General features: G+C 50.3%; 1 protein-coding gene across 1 annotated transcript; it reads right to left on the bottom strand.

The window, feature by feature from the left end:
• Window positions 1–2,108: 2,108 nt before the first annotated feature.
• On the bottom strand, window positions 2,109–3,871 carry CRNN (cornulin). Its single transcript, XM_010205064.2, has 3 exons — window positions 3,799–3,871; window positions 3,289–3,445; window positions 2,109–2,972 (listed from the first exon to the last, which is right to left on the bottom strand). Exons 2-3 carry the CDS (start codon window positions 3,424–3,426, stop codon window positions 2,109–2,111), a joined length of 1,002 nt encoding a protein of 333 aa, XP_010203366.2. The 5' UTR covers window positions 3,427–3,445; window positions 3,799–3,871.
• Window positions 3,872–10,000: the final 6,129 nt, after the last annotated feature.

Raw genomic sequence — 10,000 nt, 5'->3', positions numbered from 1 at the left:
AGACAGGGTGACAGAGCCTCTGTTGCATTTAATCTTAGGAGAACTGCATTCCTTGTGTGGTTTATAAAAGACCTTTTCTCTCTTCCAACACCTCCCAGGACTCTTAGGTATTTGTGTCAGTAGGATAATTTTCATGTTCTCCTCAAAATGAACCAAACCCTGAAACATTTGATACTCTTGATGGCAAAAAGTAGTGTTATTCCAAATAGAGCATATAATCACCATGTCCTTAGCAGGGCTTGGTGCCTGCCTGAAGGGGGAGGTCAATTCTTTCTTGATGCTGGAGAAAAAGTGGCAGCTGATGGACAGAGAGAGTACAGGGTGATTTTAAACCCTAAGCCAGAGCTGCTGGACAAACCTTGAACTGAGACCTATTTTAGAAGAAGAAATGGAGTTCTGTGAAAAAAGAAAACCTTGGAGGAACATCTCTGATGCAATGGGGTGATGGGATTTATGCATTGACTTCAATTTGTGTCTCTGCAGCTGTCCTGAGCTAGGTCAGAACTCCCCTTTGCTGATGTGTTTATTTAGCAGAGCAGACTCATGTGCCTGGTGTCATTTTTAAAGCACTTTTAAGCCCAAATCATCTTGCCATGTGCATTCTGGGGCTCATTTGGAATCACTGAGGTTTTTGTTCTGATTCAGCCCATCATCAGCTTGTGCAATTCTGGGGTGTCCCAGAGGAATGACGTTGGATTTTCCAGTGAGGTCTCTGTGTGCTGCTTGTCACCAGCCACAGAGCAGGAGCTGTGGGTGCATTTAGCAGCTCCTGATTTGGCTGATAGGTCACCAAATGAAACAAAGCATAGGGGAAAAACAGGCTGAGCATCCCCCTCCCTGTGGGATGCTGAGACCTGGGTTTGCCTGGTGGTCCAGCACGTCTGAACCTCCTAATAAACCTCCCTGATTTCATGCCCTCAGAGTCATCCACATTCCTTCTGTGTGCGTCTGGAGAAGTGCCCAAGGAGCTGGTACCCTGAATTGAACCTGAGTTGGAGATTGGCTGTGTTTCATAGAATCACAGAATGGTGGGGTTGGAAAGGACCTTTAGAGATCATCCAGTCCAACCTCCTGCAGAAGCAGGGTCACCTAGATCAGGTCACACAGGAACGTGTCCAGGTGGGTCTTGAAGCCCTCCAAGGAAGGAGCCTCCACACCCTCCCTGGGCAGCCTGGGCTCCCTAGGTGCAGGACTCTGTCCTTGTCCTTGTTGAACCTCAGGAGGTTCCAACTCTCCAGCCAGTCGAGATCCTGCTGACTGGCAGCTCAGCCTCTGGGGAATCAGCCAGTGCTCCCAGTTTGGTATTTGCAGGTCCCCTTTTTATCTCTTGGCCTCCCAGTTGTTGCTGGGACTGGATGTACCTGAATCACCATCTTTCTCATGTTTAATATCTCCCCACTCCTTCCTTTGGAGACTCCCCTGGCTAATGGGGAGTTTTGATCTCCGCATTCCCTTTGCTTCTGAGAGTATTAATAAAGTGAGGTTCAATGGGCCAAATCCCTCCCTTTCAGTGTTAAGCAGCTGTTTATTCCTTCACAGACACAAAACCCACCTGGAGCAGATGAATGCTGGGAGGAATCTGTTCAGGTTGGCCATGCTGTTGTGTTAATCTAGACCTCTACACCCTCTGAAGACATCTCATGCAGAGGAGTCACATCCCTGCCTGCAGGGAGCACTCCATTCACCTCGGCTACATTGCAAAGGCAGCTGAGCTGCAGCTCCTTTATAGGTCTCTCTACCCCCAGGACACATCTGTCTCTCCTCAACTGTTCCTCCATCCACACCCTGGAGCCATCAAGAGCTGGAGGCTCAGGTCCTCTGCACCACAGCATCTTTGCTCAGGCTGAGGTCACAGTTGCAGCAACACTCTGGGACACTGGGAGCTTTTGCCTTCACTTTTATTGCTTTGCTTACACAGGCAGCTAAATACAGAGGGAGAGGGAAAGGGCTGTGGTCATGCCCAGCTCAGCACAAAGCAGGGGGGTGAAGCTCAGGGTTCACAAGGAATTAGACAAGATGGAACAAATAGAAATGCAAAAACAAGAGTGAGACAGGACAAAGTGTATCTCCTCACAGGGATTAACAGCCTCAGGGACTTGTTCCAGCCTTTACTGCTGTGGTGGCCACTGGTACAGGGACTGCAGGAGCTGCTGCTCCATAGCAGGTTGTCTTTGGTGATGAGCAGGTTGTTGCTGTCGTGCTGGACAAGCCAGAGCTTCTACCCCACTGTGCTCCAGCACTTTGGGTTCAGGGAGCTGATGGCAAGCTGGGGTATGGTGTGTACCCCAAGGCTTGGTATCTCCATGGGGGCTTGGACCCTGCTCTGGGAGTGGAAGCTCCTGGGTCTTGTGAGGGTTGGGGTCCTGCCAAGGGGCCTTGCAGACCTGAGTCTCATTGTTTGGGTCCCTTCCTTGTATCTCAGAGGGACAATTCAGGTTTTGCTCTGCTGACTCCATCTCTGGGCTCTGATGGTGGTTTAAACCCTGTCTTAGTGCCTCAGTTTCTTGGGTTTTTGGGTCTTGTTTTGGTGTATCAGCCTCTCCAGCCATCTGAATATTTCTATCCTGCTCTGGGGTTGCAGTGTACAAGATTTCACCTCTCTCTGGATCCACTTCTGGTGCTTCAGTCCCATCATCCTGACGGTGGTCCCAGTCGTGCTCTGGTGTCTCACCCTCCTGGCTTTGGTGCCTGTCTGCATCCTGTGTCTCAGTGTCCTGACCCTGTTCAGGGACCTCCTGGTTGGAGGGCACCTTCCCCACTGCATGTGGCCCTGATGGCTGCTCCCCCTCTGCCTTCTCTTGCCCTGTGGGCTCTTGACCATCTTCAAGTTTCTGGTGCTGCTGGAGTGGCTTGTAACAGGCTTTGGCCACACAGAAAACCAGGCTGAGCAACTCAGTGAAGTCAACCCTGCAGTTGCTGTCATCCTCCAGGAAGCACACCACCTTCTTGACAGTTTTGGGGTCCTGGGGGTTCTGTAAAGAGATAAAAGGTGTTGGCAAAGCCCATGAGCCACTTGTGCCATCTGCAAGAGCACTTGAGCTATCTCAGGGCAGAAATCCAGCCCTGTGCACCCACAGCACTGTGCCACACATTGCTCCCCAGACTGAGATGTATAAGCTGCTTGGCACTGGGAGGAGGAACAGCCTCTTCCCTGCAGATCCAGGGTTTTGAAGGCATCTGTGCCTTTCCTAGGGAGCCAGGTGTCCTGTACAACCCCCCCTCCGGGAGCTCACAGTCCTGCAGCCAGAAGGCAGGAGGCACAGCAGATCTGTGAGGCCAGATCCTCACCTCCATTGCATCAGCAAACTGCTCCTCCATGAGCTGCCTCAGCTCCTCCCTGCTCAGGGGGCTGCAGTTGCCATCGCTTCTGGCACCCCTGTAGAAAGCAGCAACGATGCCATTGATGTTTTCCTGGAGCTGGGACATCTTGCAAAACTGAAACAGCCTGACAGAAACACAGACACACAAAAAGGGGCTTTTTTGTTTGCTTGCTTGGTTGGTTTTCAGATGAGTTGCTGTTAGAGGCAACTGGAGAGGCAGAGAGAGAAAGAAGAGCTGGAGAAGAGCACAGGTAAAATGAAACAGTATAAGGGAAGGGAAAAGGAAAGCAAGAAGGATCTCACAGGAATGGAGCTTAGCAGCAGAGATGGCAGGAGAGTGTGAGGACAAGCAGGTGATGGCTGGAAGGTGGGGGACAGTGAGAGCTGAAAGCCGGGGAACACACAGTAAGAGAGGAGAGAAAAAAAGTGCCATTTGTGTTTCTCTGGAGCAGAGCAGAGCTGGGGATGGTGAGGTCACCTCTAAGGAACCATGGAGTAGTGCAAATCCAGATCTTTTCTATCGTTGTTGTCCTTTAGAAGAGCTCAGCAGAGGCAGCTCCAGTGACATCCTCATAGCCAGAAGCTCTCTCTTTCCTGCCAGCAGCAAAATCAGACAGTGTGAAAAGCCTGCCCAGCCTTACCTGAGTGAGCAGCAGGAGTGCCGAGCTTCAGAAGCAAAGTCTGGAGCAGCTCAGCTCTCAGCCATCTTATATAGAGTTCAGGATGAGAGCCTGCATCTTCCAGACGAGACACTCCTTTCAGCAGGGCCATCTGAAACCTCTGTCCCCCAATTACACTGTCATGCTCCCGTCTTCATTTGTCTCTTTCGCATTAACTGCTGCCCTGATGCTTCTCGCTGGAGTTAATGCAGGGTCCCTCCTAAGCTTGCCCCACCTGCAGACACACTGCAGAAGAATTTAACAGAAAAGGCTATTTTTACCACTGGAGGATTTAGTTGAAGGTGATGCCCCAACAACTCTTGTGCTTGGCAAACGTGTTTAGTGAGGAGCAGATCCCCAGTGACTGACAGGGAGGGGAGGAGACCTCCCGGGGTGTGCTTGCACGCTGGATAAAGAGCAAAAGGAAACAAAAGAAGAAAAATGAGGCTATTGTGATGCCAAGATTCATGTGATTCCTTCCAGAAACTCCCTCCCTCTGCATCCCTGTGGGAAAGAGGCAGCCAGCAAAGAAACCTTTTCAAACAGTGCCATCAAGTGGTACCTGGAGAAGGACGTGGAAGCACCAGAGCCAAGGAGCTGCTGGGGATTGTGGCCGTGGGAGGCTGCAATCACCCATTTACCAGAAGGGTAAACTGAGGCACGTGGCAAGGAAAGAACTTCAACTCCTCCTGCTGTGTCCATGCCTCCTTTGAAAATACAGCCAGAAAACTGGTGCCTCCTCAGAGTTCTTTTCCTCTCTTCTACCTTAAGACCTTGTAGATCTGGGGACATTGCTCAGCTCCTAATGGCTGATGGAGAGGAAGCAGATGAAGGGAAGCACTGAGATGGAAAGGGGCAGAGGAGAAAGAAGCATTGCTGACAGTTGGGGGTGAGTGATGAGTGTGTCAGGTGCTGAGGGCAGGGATTGGTGGTGGGAGTTGGGGCTGTTTCAGGTCTGGGGCTCGAGGGAGGGTGGGAGTTAGGTCAGAGTGGTCAGGTTTCTCAACAAGAAAGCAAGCAGGAAATTACTGTTTATTCCTGCATGACTCTGTTCCTGCTCAGCAGGGAAGAGCAGAAGTGGAGGTCAGCACTGATGGAGGAGGGAAAGTGCTGCACTGGAGGCTTGATGTGAGAAAGCATTTAAACAGGGCTCTTGGGGTAGCTCCTGGAAGTCTTCGAGGGGCTGGAGTTGCTTTGAGAGGTGAGAAGAACAAGCAAGTGCCTGCTTAGTGCCTGAACTCTGTACAGCCACGAGACCCAGAGGTTTTAGCTGTGGTTACTTCCTCCTTCACATGCCTCATACTTTATTCCTCCTGTTGTTTCCTTCTTTCTTTTCCCTGCTGAGAGCTCAGGGCAGCAGACACTGAGGTTCAGCCTCTACCTCCCTTTCCTTACCTCCTTCCATACACAGAGAATGATTCTTCAACTTTCCTGGGGCTGGAGCTCATTTTACAGAGAGTTTTATCACTCCATCTATGTCATTACCAGGAATTAAGCTAATTGGAAGAAAATGCTTTGTTTTCCTCTGCTGCCTGGCCATTGCAGCAAGCTCTTTCTGTTGCAACCTCCTTTATTGCTAATTCATTGTGACATTAAGGAGTGTAACCCATCAGCTTGTCTCTGAGACGGGTTTCCACTATTTTACATGTTAATGAGCATATTTAACATGTTTCTTCAGAGATAATTGGATTCTGAGTCTCCCTGTGGTGATGCCCTGAGAGGCAGCTAGCACTGCCTGGAAGAGCTCAGAGATTCCTTCTGCATTTCAATAATCCCACAATTAAAGATTAGGGATTAATCTCATGGTTGAAACGAGGCTTTGGAGGCTCCTTTTCTTGTTTTAATACATATGTTCAACTCTACTTGTGCAGGAGTTAATGAAACCCTTCCCTTTGCATTTATACCCTAGAACTCACCAAGTATCTCAGATTCTCTTGTTCCTCTCACCCCTTGATCCTCCTGGGGAAGGCAGGAGCTTTCTGTGCTTCATTTCCTTCCCAACTTACCCAGCCAGCTGCTTGAATTCAAAAGACAGAAGCTATCCTTGAGTGGGATGGTTTGTGTTCTGAAGGTGCAAAGGAGCTCACAAGTTTTACTTTAAGAGCTTTAGGTCTGGGCAAGGAAATGCTCCCCGGCTCCCCAGCACATGGACAGCAGGGATGAAGGTCTGTGCCTCATCTTAAGCAAGTCTTTAGCAATTAGAAACTAAGAATGTGGCACCAGGGCAGGGCAGGAGGATGAGATGAGCCCACATTTACTGCTGGGAAGAATTATTTCCCCTGCTTCTCACTGTGAGGAGGAGGACCCCAGCTGAGGCAGTGTGCTGCATGGCAGACCTTCAACCCACATGTCTGGATGTGCTGTTACCTCGTGTGATGGGGAGGGGCTGAGGGAATGAGGGTGTTGAGCCTGGAGAAGAGGAGGCTGAGGGGAGACAGGAGCACTCTGACACTCCCTCACAGGAGGCTGCAGCGAGCTGAGTGTTCATTTCTACTCCCAAGTGATGGGACAAGAGGAAAGGGGCTCAGGTTGCCCCAGGGTAGGATGAGATTAGAGCTGAGGCAGAACTGTTTTCCTGAGAGGGGTGTGAGCCCTGTGCCAGGCTGCCCAGGGAGCTGGGGCAGTGCCCAGCCCTGGAGGGATCCCAAAGCCATGGAGCTGAGGTGCTGAGGGGCTGTGGGACTGTGCTGGGCTGAGCAGGGTGAGGGCAGGACTGGGACTGCAGCAGCTTCAGGGGCTTTTCCAACCCAAACAATCCCAGAGCCAACATTCCTTCCATCTGCAGGGGCCCTGGGTGAGAACGGAGGCAGTGGCAGGTCACTCCTACTCCCTGTGTGTCCCTGGAGCTCGTTGCCTTCTCCTAGGGCTGGAGATGGTCTGTGTCAGGACAGGTCAGTTGGCTCAGTTGTGGTCCTTGCTAGCTCACTCCACTTAAAAGCTGAGGGTTTGGTGGAGACCTGAGTCACCTCTTGTGGCTGTGGTGGCAGTGAATCATGGGCTGCACTCATTTCAGCTGCTCCCCTTGGTGGTGGGGACAATTCCAGTGCTTTTGCCCGTTAGCTTCCTCCCTGCCCAGCTCACCAGTGGCACAGCTGCTGTTCCTTTTGCCAGCTTGTCTTCGGAAGAAGCTTTGATTTTGGGCAATGGCTTAAAGTCTCAGCTTCAGTGTATTGTCTGGGATGAAAAGCTGCTTTCTGCTGTCCTGAAAAGCAGCTCTAGCCACTAAGGAGTGGCTGCAGGAGAATTGAGGACAAGCAGAGAGGAAGCAACTAAGAAGTGCTGCAACAGTGGGAGCGTCGTCTGGAGCAGAGGGTGGAAGGGGGCAGAGAGGATGTGTTGGGAAACACAACCTGATAGAAACCCCACCAAAGGCAGGTTGGTTGTGTCATGGATCTGGCTGGGCAAGGTGCTGCTGGGGAGGAACAAGATGTTGTGTTGGGCTGGCAGCTGAGGACCAGAGCAGGTCCTCTGGGGCAAGATGCAGCTTGCCTGGCAGTGACGTGTGACTGGCAGCACTCAAGGTGAACAGTGCAGGTCTGGAAGCTGCTTGCACAGAGTGGCACAAGAAGGGAAAGCCAGGAATTAAGGTGTACCTTGTCCTGCACTGTGCTCCCTCCTACCCTACTCACTCTTCTTTATTTTTCCAGGCAGGGAAATGACTTGCTTGCTTTGTTTGCGTAGGGGTTCATCTTTAGCCTGCTTTTCCCAAGAAGTAAAGCTTCTCTATCCCCACTTTTCATACCCTAACCAATTTGCCAGAAAATCTGACACAGTGCCATGGTTCAAACATACTAAAGCTCTACTAGTTTCATGAGAATCAGTAGAGACTTGGTTAATGCTGCTGGAGTAGAAAGGACCAACCAGTGCTCCATTTATTGGGCTGTTGGTCAGTGGAAACAAGTTCTGCTCTGTTTAAGAGCGTTTCTGTTCCTTTACACTGAAAATGTGAGCACAGAGGAAGATGTGTTGGGCTCTGGCAGGCTCCCAGCCATCCTCAGAAGCTTTTTGCCCAGGTGTGCATTTCTCCTGAAGTTTGGAGCAGGACCCTGCTTGAGATGGGGCTGGTTGCAGCCCACAGACAGAAGTCACCTGGTTATGAACCCAACAAGATGCTGAATGGGAGCCTGAAAACCAGAGAGGAACAAAAAAGGGTGAAGAAATGGGGAATTCAGAGCTGATGTGGCAGTGGCTGAGCTCAGTATTTTTGTTAAAGGCTTCACTTAGTGAAGTTTTGAAGTTAATCAAATGTGCTAAGGGCTGCTGACCTCTCTGCCTTTGGTAAAGGGTTGGAGATGCTCATGTTAGCAGAACCTCTCCTTTTTTGGGCCTGGAAGACCCTCTGAAGATGGTGACTCAGGCCAGGAGCATGTGGCCTCCAGACTGGCACCCTTGCCAAGTGCAGATGTGCAGCAACTCAAGTGACTCAGCTGCCTGCACGAAATGAGCAGTACCAGCCCTGGGGCACTGCCTATGGTCCTTCATCTCAGTTTCAGCTTGAATCTTGTTGGCTGTGCTTGAGAAACGAGGTCCTTGACTTTAGTTTGCAAAGTTTGGCCAGCCCCAGCTTGGATGGGATTCTGTCCTTGCTTTCCCCTCCGTCACAAAGCTCCAAATTACCAGGTGGTATGTTAGGAATGCCACAATCACACCTGGTGTCTCTTTACCAGCTGTACCAATTACACTCCACCCTGCTGCTGCTGCTGATGAGGTGTTACAAAGCAGGAGTAAATGACAGCGGAGGGAGGGGAGGAGATCATGGCAAGGGGAATGTGAGATCTGTCAAAGGAATGAAGAGCTGGGGGAAGGAAACCAATGGGCTGCCCGTGAAATTTGAGATCCAAGCACAGAACATCCCCAGATAACATGGGTTAGTGAAAGGATCTGGTTGGACCTGGTCCTCATCCTTCTTTTTTGCTTTACCACCGGGACTACAGGCCCAGGATTTGGGATCAGGGCACCACAGCCCAGCCACAAAGCCCATCTCTGCCCCAGGCTGCTTGAATGAATGAAAATACAGACCATGCACCCACCAAAGAGCCCAAGTGATTCCAGTTTTCTTATAAACCACAAGGTACTTACAGCCCTGGGTGGACTCTGGAGTCCTTTAAAGAGCTAAAGAGACCTTCACCTTGCTTTGGATGAACAGTTCCAGCTTAAGGACACTCAAGGAAAAGAAAGGAAACTCACTTCTGCTGCTGCTGTGCTGCAGTCTCAGTCCCCAGGTTTTGTTTTATTGTTGTTGGGGAGCATTCAGAAGCACCCAGGCTGATGCCAACCAACTTGGCATGAGTAGATGGGTGTTTGAACATCAAACGTGGTGGGATGGAACACTGCTGTGTTGGCAGAACCCTAAATGCTGGGGTTGCAGGGGTGAGGTGCTGGTCAGGGCAATGCAAACGTGGAAGGAGAAGTTATTTTTCTAGCTGAGGTTATGTGGGTGAGAATAACAATTCCTCAAGGACAGCTCAGAAATACAGTGTCAAAGGAGCATCATCTGATCATGAGCTGAGCTGACTTAGCAAGGGCATAGTTGGCACTAGAGTAAACAGTATTCCTCTGCTTATCATCATTGCTGGCTCAGCTTTGGTTGTCACTTTTAAGTTACTACAGGCTGCCTTCAGTAGTGTTTGATTTAGAAGTGTTTCCATAAGTCTAATGCTGTAGATCTCATCTCACTCACAGGAGAGTCTTCTTACAACAGAATGGGTGATAGATGTAGTTTCTGCTGTGGGGTGTCATGAGGATGATATCTGCTGATTTATGTACTGGGGGGGGAACCTGGAGCAGCTGACAGGCTTTTGAGCTTCATCAAGATTTACTCCCTCCATCCAATAAACTGCCATCATTGCTACACTGTAAGGACTTGTTTTGCCTCTTTGCAAATGCAGAGAGCACTAACACAGAGAGATACGATATTTGATGTGCCCGTGGAGGCAGAAATATCCTTCCTAACAACCAGAGGATGTTAAAGAGCCAGGAAACAAAGTGCCATAATCCAATGTAAATGCCTTTCCTTGAGTA

This window comes from Colius striatus, chromosome 29, assembly GCF_028858725.1.
Source record: "Colius striatus isolate bColStr4 chromosome 29, bColStr4.1.hap1, whole genome shotgun sequence".
NCBI lineage: Eukaryota > Metazoa > Chordata > Aves > Coliiformes > Coliidae > Colius > Colius striatus.
This window is presented reverse-complemented; position numbering and strand designations above follow the sequence as displayed.

What these genes read in the sequence shown, in the direction of transcription:
- CRNN (XM_010205064.2), bottom strand. Translation starts at nt 3,426, where the DNA reads ATGTCCCAGCTCCAGGAAAACATCAATGGCATCGTTGCTGCTTTCTAC. An exon ending in AGTTTGCTGATGCAATGGAG is followed by an intron (nt 2,973 to 3,288) that starts GTGAGGATCTGG and finishes ATCTCTTTACAG; the next exon opens with AACCCCCAGGACCCCAAAAC.